The 26,539-nt window shown below is 41.7% G+C and overlaps 1 protein-coding gene across 1 annotated transcript in view; it reads right to left on the reverse strand.

The window, feature by feature from the left end:
* Positions 1-26,539, reverse strand: part of adamts3 (ADAM metallopeptidase with thrombospondin type 1 motif, 3) — a 170,481-nt gene that overhangs the window by 26,886 nt on the left and 117,056 nt on the right. Inside the window, exons 11-17 of the mRNA XM_087849509.1 lie at positions 25,898-26,011; positions 24,533-24,678; positions 23,020-23,195; positions 20,507-20,640; positions 19,705-19,828; positions 14,007-14,087; positions 8,742-8,905 (exon numbers count right to left, since the gene is read on the reverse strand). Of these exons, the coding sequence (XP_087705635.1) occupies positions 8,742-8,905; positions 14,007-14,087; positions 19,705-19,828; positions 20,507-20,640; positions 23,020-23,195; positions 24,533-24,678; positions 25,898-26,011 (939 nt within the window). The remainder of the gene's footprint in view (positions 1-8,741; positions 8,906-14,006; positions 14,088-19,704; positions 19,829-20,506; positions 20,641-23,019; positions 23,196-24,532; positions 24,679-25,897; positions 26,012-26,539) is intronic.

The following is a 26,539-nucleotide window of genomic DNA, read 5'->3' on the forward strand; positions in this document are numbered from 1 at the left end:
TGTCAGCCATGACTGCATCACTTCCTCTTCTTTACCCCTTGAAAGTCTACCAGCAGCAGCCCATACTTCAGCCGGCTGGATGTACATCAGATGTTAGAGGGGGGGTCTCTGCCTGTGCGGCTGCCCCTGGACAAACCTGGAAATTACTCTAACCACATCTTCACTGATATTTCCTGAGGTGTCAAAACTCAGTGAAAATCATTACTAAACGTCCAGTTTATAAGTGATGAATGTAAAGCAGCTATTAATTTTGCATTTTTTCCTCCTCACTGCTGGCTATGGTCTCATTAGTAACTCTGACTGTTTTTCGGCCTGTGGGAGCGTTTTGAATGAGCAGGTCCCCTGCTGCAGTGGGACTGGCTGTAAAACTGTCCTAATAGGCAGTTAAAGTCTGGTCTTCAGGGTACTGACTCAATTTTATGCACTAGTTCAGATCTCTTCATGTCTTTTGGGATGACAGAGTCAGCGTTACCCTTTTCTGATGCTGGAAAAAACATTTCTCTATTGATCTGTGTGCACGGGTTTGTTTCGTTAATGTCACTCAGACACACAGTTGTGAAAATAGTTGTTCGCATGGTCACCAGGTGCTTTAGGCATTCAATTTCAAAGTGCCAAGTGTTAGCTCAACTTATATTCAATCTCCACTAAAATGTCCAAATATCCCGGACGAGCCCCCACTTTGGGGCGATCGTGGCTCAAGAGTTGGGAGTTCGTCTTGTAATCGAAAGGTTGCCGGTTCGAGCCCCGGCTTGGACAGTCTCGGTCGTTGTGTCCTTGGGCAAGACACTTCACCCGTTGCCTACTGGTGGTGGTCAGAGGGCCCGGTGGCGCCAGTGTCCGGCAGCCTCGCCTCTGTCAGTGCGCCCCAGGGTGGCTGTGGCTACAATGTAGCTGCCATCACCAGTGTGTGAATGGGTGGATGAATGGATATGTAAAGCACTTTGGGGTCCTTAGGGACTAGTAAAGCGCAATATAAGTACAGGCCATTTACCATTTATATATTTATTATATTCACACATAAATATATAGCCCCCCCAAAAAAAGAACAAAAAAAACCCAACTCAAATGACACACAACCCTTTTAACAAAAAGCACCCACATTCAAAGAATTGTAATTCCACTACTGTGAATCACCACAGTTGATTTAAATAAATCAGTTAAGGCATAGTCATTAATTTAGCAGGTTTATCAAGTATTGCAATAACTGTTTCAGAATTACAGCTATTTTTATACGTAGTCCTCCACAGTTCCAGAGGCTTAAAATATTTGAGCAGCTGACTGAAAACCAGTTTCATAGGCTTCCTAACAAGCTGTTCCCCTGTTATTCATATTAAGCAGATATGAGATATGAAGTTGATTAAATTTATGTTTGTTTGCTGTTCACTGAAAACTGTACGAGGGCCAAAGACGTGTCGATGCCCTAATGTTATTCAGGTGTGTTGCAGCAGAGACACATGGAAAACATGGAAAAGTTTCAGGACACCAGCCCTCGAAGACTGGAGTTTGGCCCCCGTGGCCTAGTAGACCATTATGGAGGAAAAATTATAAATAAATAACGTCCAAATTCTCACGACCCTGACTGTATCCATGGCATTTGAATTTTAAAGTTTCACCAAAGCCATCACATGCAGCTTGGAGTTGATTTGGAGGTGGCTGAACAAGTATCTATTTCTACGATCAGAGTTAAAAATACATAAGAAAATCCTAAGGATGATGAAAACAACCCTAAATGAACAGAGAGTAAACAATGGCCCCTGGCTCACAGACGCATGTATTCCTTTGTGAATGATGAATTGAAGACTTCATGAACCTCAGATTAATCACCACGAGATGCAAACACCCAGTAAGCCTAAAAACAAACAAACACAAAAACAAGGGGCAGCATTGAGGATCTAAAACACACATGAAGTCTGTGAAACACAGTGGTCCTGCTGCACCGCTAACAGGAGCAACATGTGTGCAGTAAGCATGAGTGCTGACATGTAAAAGTGTATTAACGCTCATTGTCAGTCCATTCTATCGTGTAAGCAGAATTACTAATTATTCCTACTTGCTCACAAGCTGCATGTAAAATATTCTGCTGGATATTCATCGCATTTTCATAAAAACAGGCAAAGCATCTGGGGAAGGAGAAGGCGCATCTGATGATTATATCTGCAGTATTGTGGTAAAAACTAGATCATTCACACTGCTTATTGTGCTGTATTTCAATAACAGGGTGATAATCAGATAAATGCAATAATCTGATGTTAAAGAGTCAAAAAAGGTGCACTGAATGCACTGAATATGGAAATGCTTCTGAATGGCTTTCATGAATTTTATGTAAAATATGTCTCTTATTAAAATGTGAGACGTTGATGCATTTCCATCAAGCTGCATGCACAAAAACTTTACTGGGAAGAACTTTACTCTATGGCAGGGGTGGGCAATTCCAGGCCTCGAGGGCCAGTGTCCTGCAGGTTTCAGATCTCACCTTGGGTCAACACACCTGAATCACATGATTAGTTTGTTACCAGGCCTCTGGAGAACTTCAGGACACGTTGAGGAGCTAATTTAGCCATTTAAATCAGCTGTGTTGGTTCAAGGACACATCTAAAACCTGCAGGGACACCGGCCCTCGGGGCCTGGAGTTGCCCACCCCTGCTCTATGGTGTATAACAATATTTGTCGTGTATTTAAAGCTTGATTAATGACTGACTGTGCACCACCAATGTGAACCACTTAGATGCTGTAAGTCCTTGTCTAACATGAATATTTGTACCATTACAAATTATTTTTTTCACTATTCGTGGCTCATTTCAAGAGACCTTTTAAATATTTGCCCCAGTGAAAAAGCCACTTCCTGATGAAACTGTGGATATTACACTCTCCAGACTTTAGAGAACCCATCTAATTTTCCTGTATATATTTTCATCTGCTTATTCAAGGAAATGCATTATTGAACTGCAGGCCTTTATTGCCACAGAGAAACAGTATGTTTATTATGCTTTATTACAGTTTGAATATATTAAAACTGAAGACTGCATTCATATGTTTTCAGAAGTGTAACCTCCACGCTATCAGAGAACGCTATCTCACTTTAGTTTTAGCTGACAATTGAACAGCTCCAGCCTCTCAACCAAATAAAGCTGTGAAAAGAAAAAAAGATTACGATTAAATTAAAATCCTGACAGGAGGAGGAGATTAAAAGATTAAAAGATTACATGAAGTACCCTCAGAAAGGTCTGCTAGATGATGTTAATGCAGCACTACGGATGATACCTACAGCCACGATTACCAAGACTAACAAGCTGATCTACAATACGGCAGCAGTGATCAGTGAGATGCTTGGCTACAAGTTGAACAGCCACAAGGGGCAGTATCCTCCATGGAGAAGGAGGCTAGAGGCTAAAAGAAGAAGCTGACTGCACTCCACGAGCGCCTGGCAGCACAAATGAACCAGCTGCTAGTTGACGAGAGACACCCAGATGGCTAACCGAAGGCCGGACAGTCCTGATCCTCAAAGACCCCCAGAAGGGGTCGGTCCCCTCCAACTACCGACCTATAACCTGCCTCAGCACCACGTGGAAGCTCCTGTCAGGCATCATAGCAGCTAAGATGAACAGGCACATGGGTCAATACATGAGCGGGGCACAGAAAGGGATGGGCAAGAATACCAGAGGTGCAAAACACCAGCTACTGGTAGACCGAGCAGTCAGCCGAGACTGCAGGACCAGACTGACCAACCTGTGCACTGCCTGGATTGATTACAAGAAGGCCTATGACTCAATGCCCCACAGATGGATAATGGAATGCCTAGAATTGTACAAGATCAACAGGACCCTGAGAGCCTTCATCAGGAACTCAATGGGGATGTGGCGTACAACACTAGAGGCCAACTCCAAGCCGAGCCCCGGCTTGGACAGTCTCGGTCGTTGTGTCCTTGGGCAAGACACTTCACCCGTTGCCTACTGGTGGTGGTCAGAGGGCCCGGTGGCGCCAGTGTCCGGCAGCCTCGCCTCTGTCAGTGTGCCCCAGGGTGGCTGAGGCTACAATGTAGTTTGCCATCACCAGTGTGTGAATGTGTGTGTGAATGGGTGGATGACTGGATATGTAAAGCGCTTTGGGGTCCTTAGGGACTAGTAAAGCGCTATATAAATACAGGCCATTTACCATTTTAGCAGTTGTCAGCCACCTCTTGTACATGGATGACATCAAGCTGTATGCCAAGAGTGAACGAGACATCGATTCACTGATCCACACTACCAGGATATACAACAATGACATCGGAATGTCGTTTGGGCTGGAGAAGTGTAGTCGGATGGTAACAAAGAGAGGGAAGGTAGCCAGAACTGAAGGGATTGAACTACCAGAAGGCAACATTGCAGACATAGAGGACAGCTACAAGTACCTGGGGATCCCGCAGGCGAATGGGAACCATGAAGAGGCTGCTAGGAAAGCTACAAGGTACTAGGCAAGTCCTGAGGAGTCAGCTGAATGGTAAGATCAACACCTACGCCCTGCCCGTGATCAGGTACCCTGCTGGGGTAATAGGCTGGCCAAAGGAGGAGATAGAAGCCACTGACATCAAGACCAGAAATCTCCTTACCCTGCATGGAAGTCCAGCACCCTGAGGCTGTACGCTAAGCAGAAGGAAGGGGGCCGGGGACTGGTGAATATCAGCACCACAGTCCAGGATGAGACAACGAACATCCAAGAATACATCACGAAGATGGCCCCAACTGACCGAGTGCTCAGTGAATACCTCAGGCAGCAGAAACCCAAGAAAGTGGAGGAAGGCGAAGAACCATCATGGAAGGACAGGCCCCTGCACGGTATGTACCACCGGCAGATAGAGGAGGTGGCTGATACCCAGAAATCCTACCAGTGGCTGGACAAAGCTGGACTGAAAGATAGCACAGAGGCACTAATCATGGCAGCACAAGAACAAGCTCTGAGCACAAGATCCATCGAGGCTGGGGTCTATCACACCAGGCAAGACCCCAGGTGCAGGCTGTGTAAAGATGCCCCAGAGACAATCCAGCACATAACAGCAGGGTGCAAGATGCTAGCAGGCAAGGCATACATGGAACGCCATAACCAAGTGGCCGGCATAGTGTACAGGAACATCTGTGCCGAGTATAACCTGGAAGTCCCGAGGTCAAAATGGGAGACGCCCCCAAGGGTGATGGAGAATGACCGAGCTAAGATCCTGTGGGACTTCCAGATACAGACGGACAAAAGGGTGATGGCTAACCAACCGGACATAGTGGTGGTAGACAAACAGAAGAAGACGGCCGTAGTGATCGATGTAGCGGTTGAATGACAGCAACATCAGGAAGAAGGAACACGAGAAGATTGAGAAGTACCAAGGGCTCAGAGAAGAGCTCAAGAAGATGCGGAGGGTGAAGGTGACGGTGGTCCCCGTGGTAATCGGAGCACTAGGTGCGGTGACTCCCAAGCTAGGCGAGGGGCTCCAGCAGATCCCGGGAACAACATCGGAGATCTCTGTCCAGAAGAGCGCAGTCCTGGGAACAGCTAAGATACTGCGCAGGACCCTCAAGCTCCCAGGCCTCTGGTAGAGGACCCGAGCTTGAAGGATTAACCACCCACAGGGGCAAGTGGGGAATTTTTATATATATATATATATATATATATATATATATATATATATATATATATATATATATGTGTTAGAAAGCATGGTGTTTGGACCAATGATTGGATAAAAGCAAAAGTGTGTGGATGCCTCAGTCGGTCATGGTTTTGGAGACTAAATGCTGAACCTCCTTCTCAGTGGCTGCCAAAGCTGTCATAATAACGCTGCACCACAATTTTAAAGCATCGAGTTACCAATTAAAATCAAGCTTATGACAAAGGTGACCCCTCAAACCCAACCCAGAGTGACGAGAACTGTTAATAATGGCAGAAAGAATCTTTGGGAGAAAAATGTATTTGTGGAGACTTTTTGTTTCAGGTTGACCCCTGTCCTGTCCGCTAACAGGGAGGGGGCAGGGTTATGACTTATACTGCAGTCAGACACCGGGGGGCGATAGAGATGGTTTGGCTTCACTTTTTTTGGGGGGGTGAGATCGCCTGCATTTTCTGCAGTCACTGGTTTCTCTCCGTTGAGTCCTGATGTTCTAAAAATGTCTCCAAATGAATCATTTCATGTGACAGATCCTTATAATTTGTTCTCTCAATCACATAATAATCATGGATTGCCTGAGCAGCAGACGAACCAATACGACACTACAAACCTCACATCGTGGAGTCGTTCAAGTTTAATAACCAAGTTTCAGTCATGTTGTATTTGGCTGAGAGTAAACCAAATGATGGAGGTCAGGTCTTTCCTTCACTGGCAGATTTAGTCAAGTTCACGTTTTCTTTGATCTCTACCAGGTTTGATTGATGCACCTCACAGTAACTCACTCACTGCTCAGCAGGAGAAATCCACAAGTCCAGAGAGCTGCTCCAAGGAAAACGATCATATGACCACAAACATGTGCTGTGAATCAGCTGCCTGTTAGTTTTGGTTTTGATTAGAAGATTTTGCCGCTGGTTTTAAATGATTTACACGAGAGCTTTACTCATACTGTACCCACGATTTTCAAAACTGTCTAAACCTGAATAATAACTGTCCTCTTTTAAAGCCCTCTTTAGTATCATTGCACCTGTTGAGGTTAGGAGCTACAAAATACAATTGCTACTTTACTAAACTAGTAGTACTCAGACTACTTTGCAAACAAAAGTGTAATTTTTGCATTTTGAGTAATAACTTTTTCTGCTATTTCCAACTTCCTTTTATTCACATGAAGACAGCAACAACAAACAAACAACCAAATGCATTATTTTCTGTTGTTCTTGTGTTTCTTGGCAGATAGCTCTGTGCTAGCGTCAGCTCGACAGCAGAGTGAACTGCAAACTGTGTCTGGTGAAACCGAGTGCATCTGCTGGTGCTAGGTAGCACTGAGTTCAGCTAAAGCTATCAGCCCAGGATAAATAGATGAGCTGGCTGGTGGAGGTGATGCAACCAGTATGTGCGTGTCCTCCACATACTGGTAGGAGTCACAGTGGAGTGTTTGATCGCACAAAACTCCTGTTAACTTATTTTTCTGATCAGGTAACATCACGGTAACACTGGAAGGTCCAAAGTTACTGTAAAAAGTCATTTAAATTTAACTCTGGGGACGAAAACAACGATAACTCGTTTCGTTTTGGTGCACCATGACAGCCTCGGCTAGGTCTTGTTGTTTTTCACAGTCATGCCGATGTCTCTACGCCCTGCCTGTGGTCCTGGCAGAAACACAGAGAAAACGCAAAAAATTAATTCATTAATTAAATTTGCGCTATTAAATTAATTTTTAAAAAATTAAAAATTCCTACAGCGTAGTGTAGACTGTGAATGCAACACTCCTAGTAGCCTAGCAATATTTAACCCACAATGCACCGTGATGTAAACATATTAAACAATCATCGTAATATATGATGCGACAACAGCACGTCTTTCTCTCTCCAAACGCGCAAAATTGACAATGAAAACTGTCGGTTTAACCCTGCCTGGACTGACAAATACTAATTCATTTTACCGAGTTTAATAATCTTACAACCGGAGTTGTACTACCATGGTGAGGGTCCTGTACAGCCCAAGAGACAGCTGCAGCAGCTTCCCTTCGTGTTTGCTTCTTCTTCAAGAAGAAAAGGCCTTTCACAGATTCTGAAACGGTGAAATACTGCATACGTGGTGGATGCGGTGAAAAGTGATGAAAAAATTAAAGTGTGACATCTGCTATTAAAAACGTACCCCTGTAGGACAGTTCAAATATTCGTAGAGTTGAAGTTTGAAATGCTGTTAGAGGACCTGAAGAAAACTGATGTAATGTCTATAGCAGGAGATCACAGCTCACGGCTTACTACCGTTAGAGGGACACACAGCTGGCGAAATAATGTTTGAGAAGATTTCAGCTCTTTTTGAGGAAAATGCTCTGTATATGAAGCGTGTCTGTGTACTTGTGACGGATGGGGCTCCATCCATGGCAGGAAAAGTGAGTGGTCAGCGAAATATTTATTTTAATTTGAAAGGGAATTATCAAAATGTTTTTTTGTTATTATTATTATTATTATTTCAAATGTGCAAAAAATAGTTAGTTATAGCTCCCTTTTTTTTTAATGGACCTTTTGGTGTGCATTTGTGAGGTCAGCAGATTTACAGGGGAAAAGGAATAAAAAAAATTACTTGTGTGGGTTTGAAATTGATCATGATCTGCTGCTTACTGGCTGCAAAAAAATATCTGGCCCAGATAAATTCCTCGGTTTGAAAATCTGGCCCAACTAACTTCGTAGTTGAATAGCCATGCTCTACGCTCTGATCTCAGTTTCACTGCGTCTGTTTGCCCTCGTGCTCACAGAGAGGCGCAGTGATAAAAGAAGCAGCTTAATACTGTACACATTTTAACATCTTCCCAGCAAATGCAAATGTGTCTAAAACAACTGAAGGGACGGACTCGTTCAAATTTATCTCAAGTAGTATTTTATCTTAGGGATAAGCCTCTTCCTTTGGAGACATTCTCATATGGTGCATTTAAATAACGCTAATGATTTTCATTAATTAAAATCTAACAGATATCCATAGAAAATAAGTGATAAAAGGGATTTTGGGAGACTTGGGCAGGAGGGATGAACTGTTTTAATGCTCATTATCAAGTAAATAGCTTTCTGAATGAATTCATATATGAGTGCGATAGATAAGGAAGTGTTATTACCAGCACCACCACGGGGTCGTGCAGAGGGCCATCGGTCTGCAGAGTCTCTACGTCGCCCTCGATGATGTAATGCCATTCAACGCCTAAGTCGATGAAGCTTCTGGACTTGACCTCCTCTCCTTTGCCGTTGAGGATGTAATGCCCCGTTGCCTGGTTCTTGATTGCTGTAATCAGTCACTTGTTATAAGCTGCTGACAAACTTGAAATAGCTTTACTTTCTAGATGACAAAGATCAGAAACATTCACAGAGAAAGAAAATGCACTCTCAGAGCAGTCACTCGGAAAAAGACCGTGCCTGAACAAAAGCATGTCTGAACTATTCCTCATTCTGTGCAAAACAAACTGCCAAACTCAGTTTAATAAAACTGGCATGTTAATCAGATGCTTTAAATACATACAAATGCATTTAAATGCATCAAGTGGGGAAAATGCATCACAAGTAAAAGATGCTAAAATGATGTTGCAGATCATTTCTTTCTTTCTGCTGCTCAAGTTTTACTTTATGCTTTTAAAAAGCACTTAAGATGATCCACGTCAGCACCCGTCTGCTTTACAACAGTTTTTAACGATGCAGTCTCCAACCACTCATCAGCTCTGCATCCTATTAAAACAGGGAAAGTAGTCCCTGCTGGTTTCAGCTGTGCTATTTTGTTTGAAGTGCACCATTATTGTCAAACATCCAATAATTAATTTAAAAACACTACTATTAGTGGTTTATTCCAGCAGGCAAATGAAAAAGTTCACAGAACTTTAAAGTAAGTATGTGAAATCGCTAATTTGGATCATATCATCTTGTTTCGGCTGCATCTCCAACATCCTGCGTCCTCCTTTCATGAACCTCTTTCTGTGGTTTTTCTCTGGCTCTGCAGCATCTTCAATGTGAACTGTCCCCCTGATATTTACAATCCTGTTCTGTGCGAGCATCTCCAGCTCAGCCACCTGTTTTTTCTCAGTGCCATCATGGTGGGTCTCAGCAGCATCTCTTCACCCGGTCCAGCCTGCCTGCACTCTCTTCTTCATCTCTCCTGTCCACTGTCCTCTGCTTTGGATGGTTGACCCCGGATATTCAGACTCATCTTTCATCTTCTCCTTCCGTCCTTAAGTACTCTGTCTTGCTTCATCACCTTAATTTAAACCACTGATTCTTTTGTTTGGTAGAGAGGTGCACAAACTTCTCAGACCCTCACATCTAAGACAACTGTAGGCTCTACGGGACACCGTTCAATAACTCTAATAACACCGAGTCCATTTTTAATGCAGTTATTTCATTTTTCTTACTTGTTCCATTCAGTAGAATAAAACATGCTTGCAATCAGGCTGCGTTTTGACTGGACTACTACCTCGCTGCTGAACCTTGGGCATCGAGGTGGCGTATGAATAGGGAGCTGTTTCAAAAGTCACTGAAATTTCAGCCAATTTTGCAGCGTGCACTTATAAGGTTGGACAGACTGAATTAAACATGCACAGCATAGTACTTAATCTTCCTTAGATGGTAACAGTAATATTATACTAGATTTTAGACTCAGTGTTTTAGCGTATCTTCTATGTCTATTTAGGGCCCTTTAGTGGTGTCGGTGTCAAACAGCTTTGTTCTGTGCTAAGCAAAGAGCTTTTGTTTGCTTCTAGTCATCCTGGAGTTTGGACAGCAGTCATCATCTGTGTCACCTTTTGTGAGCGCTCAGTCACTGAACCTCAGGTTTACATGACGCATGAAGATCTAGAGACTTACTGTTGGATTCAGTCTCATTATTTCAGGTAGGGCTGCCACAAACGATTATTTTGATAGTCGACTAGTCACCGATTATTTTTGCGATTAGTCGACTAATCAGATCATCATCCACTGGACATAAAACGTACAGTTTATTGCACCAGCAGCATCTGCTCTTATATAACTATCATTAGCTTACAGCTTGAAGTGTTTAAGGTATGTGCTAACTAAAAATAAAGACAAGATGATAGTTTATTAAATTTTAATGAAATTTGCAGATTGTTTCGGTGAAGTTTAATAAACTCCTTGCTATCTAAAATATAACAGGACACCGGAGTAAATTCTCGAGCATCTCACACTTCTGATAATCAGCTGTCTGCTTGACGTTTGTTCAGCTGTGTAAAAACTATAACTTTAATCTCAGCCAAACAGATTTACTCAGGAACAAATAAAATACTAAAAAAAGCCAAACAATAACATTTTTAAGTTATCTAAGTGACTTATATATCATGTTTAACCTGAGTAGCGAAAGACAGCGGTGGGTTTGAAAACGATTTGCGGGAGTCCGGTGTTCTCACGGCTCTAGTTAGCCTAGCCCCCAGCTAGCTATCGAGCTAGTGGGTAACAGACGTCTCCGAAAACGTCGGAGCGCTTTTGAAAATATGTGGTGTCTTGATAAACAGAGCAGATATTTGAGGTTTACACAGCTACATTCTCGCCTGAAAATATGTTAAACGTTTATTTTGTGACCCAGAAAGAATAATAAGAGTAATATTAAAACTAACTAGCTACCGCCATTGTTGGAAACTGAGCTGGGCTGCGCTATGAATTCTGGGACACAGCTACTTCTTCTTCTTCGGGGTTTAACGGCAGCTGGCATCCTTGTACATGCAGTGCTGCCATCTTCTGTTTCAGTCCGTTATTACACTCTTAAATCCTACTACTTATTCCTGCGTCTTTTGTGATCTTACAAAGCTTCAAACGACGCGTCGACTATTAAATCAGTCGTCGACGATTTTGATAGTCGACATAATCGTGACTAGTCGACTAATCGTGGCAGCCCTAATTTCAGGTCCAGACTAATCCTGAGAACAGCTCTAATTTTGTGTACATTTTAATATTTTTGGAAACAAGCTGTACAAATATCAGCCAGGCTCTTTTTAAAGACGCACAAATTATTTCTATAATTTCTATCACCTTTTCATTCCACACAGAAATGTTGTTGCTGTTTGTTTTGGTGTTTTTGTGCTTGCATTCACCTTCTTTGTCTTCTTTTACAGGTTTCACTAGATTCAGTTAAATAATTGTCAGTGTAAATATTAACCTCAAAGAGCTCTTTGAGGAAATAGTGCCGCTGGCTGAGGAGAGCGATGCTGACCTGTATCACCTCACACTAAATAAATCATCCTCTCCTCCTCCCACTCGTTTTACTGAGCAGGTGCTTTTTGCTCCTTTTGAAAAGAGGAAAATATTGTTTCTGCTTTTATGAACTTTCATGTTTATTCACTACTTTCAGTTTTTTTCTTTATTTTTGTAATTTAGTGTAATTCTTAATATTTTTGCTGCTTGTACTCGAGTTAGACTACAAATACTGACATTTGGAGCCTTTTTTAACCACTTTGAGGTCGTTTTCTTGTTCATTTTTGGCATATTTACTGTCTTCTAGCTCAGCGGTCCCCAACCCCCGGGACTCAGACCGGTACCAGTCCGTGAGTCGTTTGGTACCGGGCCGCGAGAGTTGAGGCTCAGGTGTGAAATGTCTGGTTTTCAGGGTTTTTATCGGTTTTCAGCGTTATTTTGTTATCGTTTTTATCGTTAACTCTGTTTTCCTGGGTCTTTTCACGTGTGTTATGAATAAATCTTCTTTTTTTGGGTACCGGTACTAGTTTTATTTTGTTGTATTTATCCGCGACACCTTAAAGGCCGGTCCGTGAAAATATTGTCGGGCATAAACCGGTCCGTGGCGCAAAAAAGGTTGGAGACCACTGCTCTAGCTGCACATAAACTCAGTCTGACTCAGAAACAGGATCCTTTGGTTTAATCATCACTCTCACTAACTGTTCTACCAGACCCAACATGCGACTTGACTAACTGGCATTTTAAAGGCAGAAATCGTGCTTTTTTTCACTTACAGTAAATTGACCTTTCAATACAAAGACAAAAACCAAGGATCGATCATCTACTCCATCAGAAAAAGTTGACACATTATGTGATCATTCGACTGACAGACGCGTATTGCACGAGGATTAAAGATTATAATTTGACATGTAATCATAAAGTTTGTCACAAGCTGGGTCTCTAACCCAGCGCTCTGAGTTCATTTTGTATTTGTCTCATTTTAGATTTGTGATTAGTTTATGTGTCATTCCTATTTAGCTTTAGTTAAGGAAAGGCAGTTATTATTTATTGTTTCCTTGGTTTCTATGTTTGAGTTCTTGTATCGTTCATCACGTGTTAGGTCTGTTAAGCTTGTCACGTCTAGCTTCAGTGTTTCCTGTTTTATTTTGAAGGAGTCGTGTGTTCTTTGTTCATTGTATTTAGTTTCACTTCCCTTCCTGTCATTAGGCTCATGTCAGTCAGCTGTTCCTCCATGTGTTCCCACTTCCCCTGATCACCTCCTGTGTATTTAAGTCCTCTGTTTTCAGTGTCATTGTCAGATCGTCTGCTTTGTTTGCAAGCCGAGAAGTTGCGTCAAGTTTCCTCATGTCAAGTCCACGTTCCTGTTTCAGCCCTGCTGATTGTGACAAAGTTCTTCACTGTTTTCATTAAAGTTGCTGTTATTAGCAAACTTATAAACTCACATGTGTGTGTCTAGAATACACAAAGGGCCTCCTCCAGTGGGACAAACGTTTCCCTTTTTTTGTTCTTTGTGAAATTTTCTAAATGTTATTTTCTTAAAAGGACAAAGTTGGAGGGAATCAAACCAGCGACTACATTGATCGTGTTTCCTGCTGGTTGCACTCCTGACGGACTCGTCACCTCACTTCTGCTTTTGTGTCGTTGGGTTGTTCTTGACATCAGAGGTTGATGTTTGTCTTTGCTCAGGTTTGAGCTCCAGGATGAATCACAGACACACAGAACGTCTAAAAATAGCAGCAGCGCAGGAAGCAGTCCGAAGGTGCACAAGGACATGACCTTTAAATTAAATTCAGGTATTAATTGTATTTAGCTTGCACTAAGAATAACTACACAATCCCATCTGTGGAGGTTATTTTAACCATTTATGAATAAACTTATCCTATAACAAGCCACGTCTTTATGGCTCATTCCTGGCTGATTAATTCTACATGTCCTTGGTTGTTATTGGAAATTCAACTAAATAAAGAAAAACCTATTTTGCAGAAAAGAAAGAGCACGCTCGTCTAGCAGACGATTAATAATGAACGCAAATGAGAAGATTCATTTTCCTCAACCTGGGAGGTGACAAGAAATGAATTATGCAAAATCTATGATTTCACACAATATCTTCCCATCGGTCTTCTGAGGAGACATGAGGAGGATGGCAAAGAGCTTTTTAAGATTTCATACATGTGTTCATCTCTGAAAATCACACTTACCAAGAATGTGAGGGGACGCCTCATGTTCTTGGATGATCACATGTCTAGCTCCAGGAGGAATGAGAAACATCTTAAGGTAACCTTTGCCAAGTTTGCAGCATCAGCAGAAGCAGGACGGGGGGGTTAGGAAAGATAAGACAGAAACGGTACATTAAGCAGATACAAGGATAATCTGTTCGGTTTGCTGAGGCTGACATCCCGCATGTTCCAGACATTTCGTTCACTTTGCTCTACAAGGATGTTTGAAGAAGTTAAAGAAAGAAGAAAACGCTTGGTTGGCTTTCCTCCTCGACGTAAAAAGCTTCTATTGAAACAGGCCCTGAAGGTTTACTCGCGTCTATTTGGTTATCAAATGAGAAAGTCTCTAAAAGGAAGCCCATCGTCCTTTAATTCACGCTGGCTCTGTGCAAACAGGATGTATATGAAGGGAGCCTTCGGCCGTGTTTCAATAAGGAAGGAGGTAAAAAGCTTTTCAAACTACAGACCAGCAAAGTTGTCTGTCAGGGATGTCTGCCTCCTACAAACCTACCGTGACTCACCGAGTACATTTCGAGAGTCCTCTGTTTCATTTACAAACACATTTCGAGCTCCTTTGGGCAAAGAAAAGGCGCCTCTCGTCTTCCCTTTGGAAGGAAATAAATCAGTTAGTCAGAATCACACGTCCCCTCCTCTCCTTTCACCGTCTAACAGCAACAACATCACCTACAGAGGAGACGTATTTAATGAGCATAGGAGGAACCTGAGCAATTGTCGCTGGATGAGAAAGCAAGCTACGTTTGCCGGCAGGGCGGCATCCGCCACTCGCAGGAGGAAGCTGCAGCTGTAATTACTCGCTCTTAGATTTGACAGACAGGCCAAACACTCTGGGTGTCCTGGCACGCACGCATCGGTGCGGCTGAGCTGATTATAAATGCAACTGTACACTGAGGTGCAGCTAACACGGGGTTACAGCAGGTAGCGGAGAGGCATTTTTACATGGTTTTGGAAAAGACCGCTTGCTTCCAAGAGATCATCGTCTAATCAAATCCAATTTCTCAGCCACGAGACGCTCAACAGAAATGACAATCTGATAACAGAGCGTGTGCGGACTGATACGCTGCACACGAGCTGGTTATCTAAAATGACCGTTTGGAAGCGGATCATTAGCCTGAAGCAGGTTTGAAATGGCCAGCTGTATTCAGACTGCCTTCAAAGATCTGCAGCTTTGTTTAATGTGGCATTTTTTATCTGGGCTAGGACGCTAAAGTTAGTTTGTTAGGCTGTTAAATAATAAAACACCACTAATGTCATGAAGCGTAACTTTTTGTAAAGAGTTTTACAGATGTATGTCGAGCCTGTGACATCTACAAACGCTAAGTCAGCTCTATGAAGACACTTAGTAACAGAAGAAACAGCAGCTTCACTCGCGTCTCTGGATCTCTACAGTGTTAAGCATCCATCTGTGCTACAAGCTGGGCAGGAAATACTAGCAAAGGAGGCGCGAAGGGATTCAGTGACACTGGATACTTGCATATAGTGTTTTCGGACACAGCGGTTTCTTTTTGGGCTCTCTTGCTTAACTGTTTCCCTGTTAAAAAAGGTGAGCGGTTAACTGGGAGAGAGAGATGTGAGGAAACAAAGACGAATGATCACAGTTATGTTAAAGTTCATCCTTAAACAATTTGATGAAGCCATCACGTCGAGGCTCGCACTTCAGTGAAATCACACGATATATGATCCATGACTGATGGAGCCAAAACAAGGGTGGATTTTGGTGGTTTGGTTAAATAGTCAAAAAGCACATTATTAACATGCAGAAGGACGTGATTATTTCTCTTTTAATTCATAAGAGCCGGACTGTTCAGAGTGACGGCTGAAGCAGCTGCACAGCTGCGTGTCACTCCAGCCCTGTAGAGCCTTTTATTGGCTGCAAGGAAAAATGACAAAGATACAGCAGAAGGTGGTCATAATTACACCATTAATGTAAATCTGCATTATATTCACAGTAGCAGGAACTCCAGCAACACTTGAGGAAGAAGAACAACTTTAATAATAGACCAACGTGTTTCGGCTTGTGGCCTTCATCAGTCATAGTAAAACATTGTAAAAATTGCTTAAATACAAGACAGGAAACAGAAAAAAAAAATTGAATTAACCAGTCAGAACTTCATAGATAGGTCAGCTGACATATAATAGGTAGGTATTGGTTAATTGGCTAAGTCACGCCCAAGTAAATACCGGACTAGATCATTACCAGTGTTGGGAAGGTTACTTTTAAAATGTATTCCATTACAGATTACAGATTACATGTCCCAAAATGTATTCTGTAACGTATTCCGTTACGTTACTCAATGAGAGTAACGTATTCTGAATACTTTGGATTACTTAATATATTATCATGCTGTTTACAACTACATGAATGTACTATTGCTGTGATTTATTACTGTTACTGAAGGTCCGCGGCTCCGAACCGTAGTAAAGGGACCTCTGGCTAATACGGTGGGTTCTGTGTCGGCTCGTAGCCGAAAACTAGCTTTACTTTGTTGTCTGGGTCAACTTTGCTAGCAGAGACAGAGAGAGGCGTTGAAAGGCTGCTCCAACAGAACTTATTGTTTTTGGAGGAAAACACGAACACGGTGTACAGTCGAGTCTTAATAGCTTACTTACAGCTGGGCTCGTCAGGCTCTCTTCTTGGCTGCAGTGGTTATTATTATATTTACATGCTTCCAGCTCCCGTTTCTGCTCGATGACAGCTCGTACTTTTCCTTTTTCTCCCTCCCTCGCTCACAGACACATAACGGGTATGGCAGTCCATTCTCCCTGCAGCACGGACTACACTGCCCATGATGCTACATTCTTTAGAGCTATACCTGTAGCATTCTGCCTATTAGCTTAGCACAACAACAACAAAAAGGCCTCTGTCACCCAGGAAACACGCAGAGAGAGAGCATCACCCTGTAACCATGGCAACCATAACGCTGCCGCCTGGAACAACAGAACGTAGCTGTCAAACAAAACCCAAACAGTCCTGACCCGCCACAATATGAAACAGGGAAGTACCGCCGTGTAATCCATTTATTTCAACAAAGTAACTGTATTCTAAATACCACCTTTTTAAACGGTAACTGTAACGGAATACAGTTACTCATATTTTGTATTTTAAATACGTAACGGCGGTACATGTATTCCGTTACTCCCCAACACTGATCATTACTGATGAGGAGAAGGGGGGGTGACATAACCCCCCCTTCTCCTCATCAGTAATGATCTAGTCCGGTATTTACTTGGGCGTGACTTAGCCAATTAACCAATACCTACCTATTATATGTCAGCTGACCTATCTATGAAGTTCTGACTGGTTAATTTGAATTTGTTTTCTGTTTCCTGTATTTAAGCAATTTTTACAATGTTTTACTCTGACTGATGAAGGCCACAAGCCGAAACCCGTTGGTCTATTATTAAAGTTGTTCTTCTTCCTCAAGTGTTGCTGGAGTTCCTGCTTTGTGAATTCTTTTATCCTCTCCATGCTCCTTGGAAGCAGCTGAAGTTGTGCCAGAAATTTTTTTTTGCTCATATTCACAGTAGAAAATAAATGAATAAAATCCTTAAAAGTACAAAGCAAAATTAATTCTTTCAGCCACACTTGAATTTTCTTTCTTTCTTTTATGGAAACCTCTCATCTTTATGCAGTTTTTTTTCATGTGTTCCAACAGTTTTCACTGAAACTGCAGAAATGCAAATATAGTTTCTACCCATCTCCTCTTCTCTTTGTAGCTGTGTCCAATGACTAAGCAAATAAAAAGCATCAACATCATAGTTTATATCAATATGTATCCAAATATTGATAAAGCCAGTGATTTTGATGACACAAGTTGAGATTTCACTGCCACATCAGAATTTGTTGTGTTTGAGGAAACACTTCATTACTATCATTACTGCCAGCGTGAGGTGATTGTTATCTGGATAAAATCCCTTTCAAACACCCTGGTTTCTGTTTCCATCCTGCAAATAGAACAAATCAATTTTTGGCTGAGGAGGAATATTTGCAGCATTTTTCAGCTGTATGACTGCACAGCAGAGCCAGCTACCAGCTCTCACACTATCCCACATCGATTACTGACTACAGGAAATTATAAGTGGTCAGATTCCTCATTCGAGTCCGGCTGCATTTCAGTGTCTTACCACACAAGTCTGAAAAGTGGAATATCGGAAATGTTTCCTCGCTCTGCGACAGGCTCTTTATCCGTTTGCTCTGCACGTTTTCGGGTTAACTGGGTCGGGCTTCAGATATTAAATCTGTTTTTTAAACAAAATTCTAAAAAGGACAAACAAAGACACTAGAAACTAAAATGGGATAACCAAGTGTGGCATGCTGACAATGGGCTGTATCCGGTCGACTAATCAAGATCAATTTTAAAGCGTTTGCCACTTTGCTTATTAAATCAGTAGTTAAAGGAGTGCATGCTCTCATAACAGTTACAAGGGCAGAGAAGACTCAAGCTGAGACCTTTCAACATTTCATGCTGACAGCACGCTCTGGTGTACAGCATTTACTGCTCACATTTAACCCACAGTGTTTACACTTATGCAGACTGAAGTTATTTATATTCAGTTATCATGAAAATAATATAAAGTGAGGATTTCAGAAGGTGTCACATTACACAGGAAGTCAAGTGAAACAGCGCTTTTGTTGAGCAGCTCAGATTGTACTGGGATTCCACGAAGTCATGTGACCTGCTGGGCGGAGGTAATGGCACAAAGCTTAGTGATGACTGGATGGATCGCTGATTGTTTACATAAGAAGCTAGTAAAGCTAGCGGCTCACATTAATATAACCTTGGGTCATGTTAAGGTGACAACATCCCTCAAGAATCTCCCAAAAATCTTGAGCCTTCTTGTGCTGGTTGCAGCAGATGGCCCCGCCCCTCCCTGAGCCTGGTTCTGCCGGAGGTTTCTTCCTGTTAAAAGGGAGTTTTTCCTTCCCACTGTCGCCAAAGTGCTGCTCATAGGGGGTCATATGATTGTTGGGTTTTCTCTGCATGTATTATTGGAGGGTCGACCTTACGATCTAAAGCGCCTTGAGGCGACTGTTGTTGTGATTTGGCGCTGTGTAAATAAAATGAATAGAATTGAATTCTTCTGCTTTAACAGACGTGAGAATAGTGCCAACATGCAACATTTCAAACTGATTTTAAACATGCTAAAGTGCACCAACTTATTTCTGTTTCTGTATAAAAACTACAGTTTTTATAGATTTTTAAAGAAATTGTAGAAAAAAGTAAACACGGGGGTTGTAATTGGGCTGAACGCCACATGCAGGATGAGGACAGGTGAGGAAAGTCTGAAAGAACTAAAGCATGAACTAATGGCTTTCTGCTGTTGAATGTGACAATACAGAAAGCAGCAGCCTCATCAAACCCCGGTGCTATAATGGGGGGAAGTCTCTGCTCTGCTTGTGAAAACACCACGAAAATACAGCAGAAATACTGTGATGTTAACGACCATCTGTATTCTGTATTTGTCCCCAGCATGTTTGTGGAGACTTTAGTAAAGAATACACCAAATGAAGATTTGAGTTTATCATTTATAACTTAATGTTTAAAATAAAAGAAAGAAAAACACAGTTAAATAAATCATTCCTGTGATGACAGTAAATAAAACAACAACAAACGAACAATAATCCTGTTTAAGACGATGTGTGTTCGCTCCGAGCTCTTACCGGCTTTCTTCGGCGTGCGGGTGAAGCTTCCTTTGACAGTGCGGCAGTGAGAGTTGTCTCCACCACAAACCCCACATCTGTCCTCAACCTTGCTGGAGCCAATTTCTCTGTCACAGCCAGCTTTCTGGAGACCAAGACAACAACGACACAGATGAACCCGACTGTTTTTTGGCCGAGGGGGCGAACCGTTACCTTCACAGCGTGTCTGATGGTTTATCAGCGCCAACTGGACACGAGCTGATGTTAGCTGACTGCTGATGGAGGTGAAAGACGAGTCAGGTCAGCATTTAAAATCATGACCTCACCTGGATGATTAGACACATCGAGGGAACATCTTCCTATTTCTCGTTAGATTTTTATTCTTTGCTAAAAGGTGTCAAGTTTTGACCGTGAGCCAAAAAAACTTTGTCCATGGAGCTCCTAAAGCACCAAAATGTGACACAAGAAATCTCATCATCTTCAGGATATTCAGTAATAAACAGAAGAAACTGTTTGCTTATAATTTGCCATGTTGCTGAGTGAAAAATGCCTTCACACAGAAAAACAGGCTCTTCTTTAAATAACATCTCAGAACAAATGAGCAGTACTGGATATAAACATTATAATGAAGCCACCTTCTTCCTTCACAGCAGTGAGTACATACTGTGGATTCAACCACAGTGAACCTGATGCTGGTTTCCTTCCCTTAACTCTCTGTAATTAAATGAATTTGTGCAAAGCTTAAGAAGTCCAGCAGTCTGCAGCTGACGAGCACACACAGCTCGTAGAAATGTAGTTTGATGTAGTTTGAATTCACCCTTACCACACACTCTCCACGCACGCAGATGCTGTAGGCGTCCTTGTAAGAACATCGTGTCCCATCATGCACCAGCACCTTCATGTACGCCACATCTTCTGTCTCCTTGGACTGGCAATACAAGTGGCATCTCCTGTTTGCTGCAAGACGATGAATTCTTAGATTAGCAGAACAAACTGAAGCCACGTGGTTTAGAAACTATCTAAAAGTTCCTTAGACAGAGAGAAAAACACCCATCAATCTATTGTGGGTTTTTTTTCTTTTTTGAGTGGTCAAAGGATGCTCAGGGTGCGTCGAGCTTCCTGCTTCCTGTGAAGTCTGGGATAGGCTCTAGCCTTAGAAAAGTCAGTGGAGTTGGAAAAGGTTGGATCGCTGAAATGCTGGTGTGGTAACAAAATTGCAAAATATGCACATTCTACGTGTATTTCTGATTTTCCTGCTTTGCAAACTGTTCCCAGTTTATTATTTATTGTTTGTGTTGCAGTGATTACAATGACCGCCTTGAATTTTAGGACATATTAACACTCATCAACACCCCGTCGACCTCATTACAATCTCATTATAATCAATAATAAAAAGTCTACAAGGCTTTGAAAATATCAGGTAAAGTTACATTTACAACTGTTACATTTTAACCAGATTCCACAGATTCAGCCCTCTGTGCTCGACAACGTCATTAAACAAAATGAACATTTTCTAAACTGGACTGTAAAGTAAATACAGAAGGTGCTTTAGGAAATCTGGGGAGTCTTTTCTTACTGAGCATAAATACCTGTATTAATATTAGGGGTGGGGGAAAAAATGGATACTGTGTAGCATGGTGATATTTTGTTTGCTAATAATGTATGGATACAGGGACAGCAGAAATCGATATTTTGTTACAAAAAAGGTTTTTGTGCTCTGACTTCAGAGCATGTTGATCCTTTTTCTGAGCAAGAATCCTGACATTCCTTCACTGTCCAAATGTGTTTAACTTGTTTATGGCAGCAATAAACATGACAGTTTACTTATTTTAATTTAAGACATGTTTTATTTTAATTAAGTTTAAAACTTTTTTATTTAATGTAAAATTATATTTTGTTTTAATTTACTTTCAAATTCTTCAGTTGCTGAAGGGGCTGCATAGTTTTCATAAACTGCATAGTTCAGAATAGCTATAATTGTACCAGATGGTTGATTCAGTTAAGTTGGACTAGACTGTAATACAAACCGTTCAGTTTGTCAACAATAAAACTGAAATGAGAGAAAGACTGAGTGTGAGACTTTGATATTAGAGAAAATGAATATTGATAAAGTTTACCTTTATGTACAGAATCTGAATATCACAAAATATTTTTAAAAAATTGCAATAATAACGTATCGTGGGATGTATGGTGATTCCCACCTCTAATTAATATGCAGACATGAGGAATATGATACCGCTGAGTTATGTCTTAAAAGCATTGTTTTAGCAGTCGTTCGTATGTGTTCATGTTTTCTTTCTTTCTCTGCATTTTGGAGCTTTTAGCTGTGCTCAGCTGCTTTTTATGAAGATTTTCTTTCAATGTTTGGATGAGCATCAACTTCCTCTGACTGCCAAAGAAATTCTGGCACCTTTACATGATGAGCACTGTCTCTTTATGAGAAAAATAACAAAAAGGAAAACAAAACAACCTGAAGGCTCCGAAAAAACTGGATCATATGTAAAAAATGACAGAAAACATCTGAATGCTTCTGTCCTTTCATTCACACAGCTGTCAGGCAGGTTATCTGCAGTGTGCTGATTAGTGCACGTCTCAAATGCAAAACTATTGCACTTCCAAAAAAAGAATATACATCTGCAAAAATATGTTGCAACTGATCTTTTTTAAATTATTAATTCATATTTTAAAAAATATTTAAATTTTTTCATTCTGTTCATTTTAAAAATGTGTTTTTAAAATGAACAAAAACCTGTTCAGACAAAATCTGAACATAAACAACAATAAGAATGTGCATGAAAACATTTACACCCAACAGTCAAAGCGCACTGCAGACATCATGAAAAGCTCTCTGCCTTCCACTGAAAGCCATGATCGGATTTTCATTTCTCACCTTCCTGCACTTTCTCAGTGTGCTTCCTACTTATTCTCTACATGACTGACTTTCCAAAGCCCTGCCCAGAGTTTTGTAATTGCACAGGTGATCCATTACTTTTGCAAAGACGGAAAGCTTGAAGGTTGAACAGGTTTAAATTGTTCATCCCAGCAGAGAGATGGAAGACTAAAAAAACTAAACAAGGACGGGAAAAAGCAGGATGGAGAGAATACAAAAGAAAAATATGACAGAGGACACAACACAAACATCTCTTTGCACAAAGAGTGTGTCCAGCGTGGTGATTGGCTGCCTGCATTCCTGTCTTCACTATGCTTCTTTCAGCTGTGTCTGAGTTCACATCTCCTGCCCTCGTCTGCTTTCATTCTTCTTTTTGGGGCATAAAAGAAGCAGCAACGCAGCCTCAGGCCTGAGCAAAACAATCTGTTGACATTTTTCTGGCTTACCATCAGGATGCTCGTAGGGCAGCCAGTGGTGTTTGGCATTTTGGAATTCAAAGTGGGAGTTGCGGAGCTGGCACTGCTGAGCTCTGAAATCTTCAAAGTGCCTGGGACAGTCGTCTGTGTTGCACAGCTGGTACTCGTAGTTTACTCCCGGGCAGTCCTGGCCGCCGTTCGACGGGCTGGGCAACGAAATGGATGAACATCAGAGGCGCCGATCAGACAGCGAAGACTTCTTATAAACTTTGAAAAGTGGAAACAAATCCACCCGCACATTTGGCTAAAAATGATTCTGAGCTGTTACGGCTGCTTTGCAAGTGCAGCGTCATTTCAGGGCAGTAATACTATTTACATTACAGTGATTCATTTAATAGGAGGTGATTATTTAAATCAAGCCTCCTGAGTTTTGTTGAAATGAAAAATACTTGCCTTTGAAAAGGATTTAAGAAGGAGAAGCCGTACGAATAACACTGATGATTTTATACAAAAGGGTTTCCAAACTTGAAGTTCTACAAAGCGATATGAGGCTGAACATAGAGTCTGGTAACTGATCGCTTACACGAGTGTTAAACTTTATATAAAGTCATTTTCACAACGCTTTGACTTCCTGTGACTAAAACCTACAAAGAGACAGGAGAATGCTGCTGTAAGCTGCTTTCATATCTGTCAGTTAAAATGCCCTGAAAAACAGCATATATATAAATTAATGAGCTGGCAGTCAGAGTTTTGGTTGCCTTAGGACTAAACCGGTGCATCCCCTGTTTCCTATCTTTATACAGACTTTAATTTACCACTGAGACAGCTGAAAAGAGAGCAGGTGATTTTCTCCAGAGGTGCGTTCCTTTGGGTTTAGGAAGCTACTTAAAGAAGACTGACACGACTCACAAATACTGGAGGTCTGTCACAAAAGCACAAGTGATAGTGTTAGTTTGTCTCATTAAGACAGTATGAAGCACAATATTCCACGGTCCAAGTAAAACCGTCTCTTTTAATCCATTAGGGTTTCATAAGCATTAAAGGTGTACATCAATCCAAGCGAGCTTTTGCAGTTAGACTCATGCTTATGCAAATATGATAATCATGCATCATATTTGAACAATGACACTTAATTTCATCTCTGTACCCCACCACAGTGGATTCTCAATCAAAGAATCAGGATATAACTGAAATGAAGATGTTCACCTTTAATTCAGGTGTTTAATAAAAAGTAATTAACTGTCTACAGCGGTGATTTAAATGGAAGATTATGAAAGTTCAATTTTATTTATATAGCACCAAATAAATAAAATTAAAAGCACCAAAGTATAGAGGAAAAACCCCAACAATCAAATGACCCCTCCCCTTTGAGTACTTGGTGACAGTGGGAAGGAAAAACTCCTTTTTAACAGGAAGAAGCCTCCAGCAGAACGTGGCTCGGGATGGGGGCAGCCAGGACAAAAGTCACATCATTGTTCAAATACTTTACTGTTTCTATTATTCTCGATGCCGCCCTGAACCTAATCCATGCTTGTCCACTTACGCAGGGTTGGCGCACTGACGGGTCCGGAATCGAACTCCAGTTCCACAGGAGCGTGAGCAGGAACCATATTTGCCCCAGGAGCCCCAGGCGCCGTCTTGCTTGACCTGATTCGGGTTTTTCCACATGCAGTGACCTTTGTAGCACCACTAGATGAGATGAGAAGGCAAAGAGAGACGGGGAGAGTAAGCCGGCAGAGAAGGTCTCCTGTCTAAATGCTAAACTTTTTTTAGCCAGAAGGATGTGGGCAGGAATGTCAAGGTTTCCGTGGTTACCACAGTTGCTCGTCCTGTGAAGTGATGACATCATCAGAGATATTTTAAATGTTGAAGTAATCCTAATTCTACTGGATTACCTTGCACACTGAAAAATAGTCCATTATCACGTACTGGTACATGTACTGAAACTACAGGATGGGCCATTTATATAGATACACCGTAATAACATGGGGATGGTTGGTGATATTAAAGTCCTGTTTGTGGCAATTTGGTATATGTGAGGGGGCAAACTCCTCAAGATGGGTGGTGACCATGGTGGCCATTTAGAAGTCGGCCATCTTGGATACAACTTTTGTTTTTCCAATAGGAAGAGGGCCATGTGACACATCAAACTTATTGGTAATGTCACAAGAAAAACAATGGTGTGCTTGGTTTCAACGTAACTTTATTCTTTCATGAGTTATTTAAAAGTTTCTCTTTGTTCACAGCCATTGACATGTCGAAGAGGTTAACACGTGAGGAGCGGATCGAAATTGTGTTGATATCTGGTGAACGCAGTAACCGGGTCATTGCAGCAGATTTCAATGCAAGACACCCTACGACTCCACCCATCTCCCATGCTACAGTTAGCAAACTGCTTGCTAAGGTTCGTGAAACTGGTTCAGTGTTGGATTTGCCAAAATGTGGACGCAAGAAAACTGTCACTAATGAAGAAACATCAGTGGCTGTCCTAGTTTCATCACAGGACTTTAATATCACCAACCATTCCCATTTTATTACGGTGTATAAATGGCCCACCCTGTAGTCATCAGGACCACAGAGCTGTTCAGACTCCATGTCCCAGGAGGCTCTGTGTCCTTAGGATAAGTAGAGTCATTTTTTCATACACTTCTATACAGTCTGAGTTATTTGCACTTTGCACGTTTAAGGCACCTCTATACTGGCTCCACCTTTCAGACCTGGAGACAATGCCCATGTCATACAGTCTCTGCTTAAACCGCACTCGTTCCCTTGCAGCTAGAAGCTGCACGAACTATCTCCACCATCCACCGGCTGGTGGATGGTGGAGATAGGAGATGGTTTTTTCCTGGCGGTGCCCTTATAGTGTTGGTCATGATTTATTGCATGTAGGTCTAATAGACAAACTCACTTTTCCAGGTGCACACTCGGTCCCATCGAGAGGTGGCCCTTTCTTGGTTTTGCAGAAGTAGGGGTTGTCTGGGTGGCTGCACCACAGCTGTTTACACGGGTCAAATGTGCGAAACTGGAACACAGGCAGCAAAAAACGTCAAGGTGACTGAAAACATGGCACACTATAGATAAAAATATAACTGCAGAATAACTCAGCTGCTCATTGTGTTGCCTAACTGAGTCAGCAGAATATGGTCACTTAAAAATAGCAAAGGAATGAGTATCTATCAGACTTTCTTTTCACATAAGACAAGAATTTGTGTTATATCCAATATCCAAGAGTCCTTGATAAACTAAGGTGCAAAAGAAATGAAGATAATCACCCACAGCACAAAAGTAACGATGAGAATTGTCTGATAAAAGAGGGAGACCATGCAAGGTGGTCAAACATTTCTGAGGGATCTGAGCAGACAATCAGATTAATTCAAGATAACTTAAAAAGCGACAGCTAAGCTGCCCAAAACATGTCAATGACAAGAGGCTGTGCGACAGTTCTTCCTTCATGTCTGCGGATAAATGTGTCATCATCTGTTGCTTCTAAAAGAAACTGGTTCCCACTGTCTCGCCCTCATCCAAAGCAGTTACTGGTACGACATTAATG

The sequence above is a fragment of the Neolamprologus brichardi genome, chromosome 12 (genome assembly GCF_056152115.1).
Source record: "Neolamprologus brichardi isolate AB-2024 chromosome 12, ASM5615211v1, whole genome shotgun sequence".
In the NCBI taxonomy this organism is placed as follows: Eukaryota; Metazoa; Chordata; class Actinopteri; order Cichliformes; family Cichlidae; genus Neolamprologus; species Neolamprologus brichardi.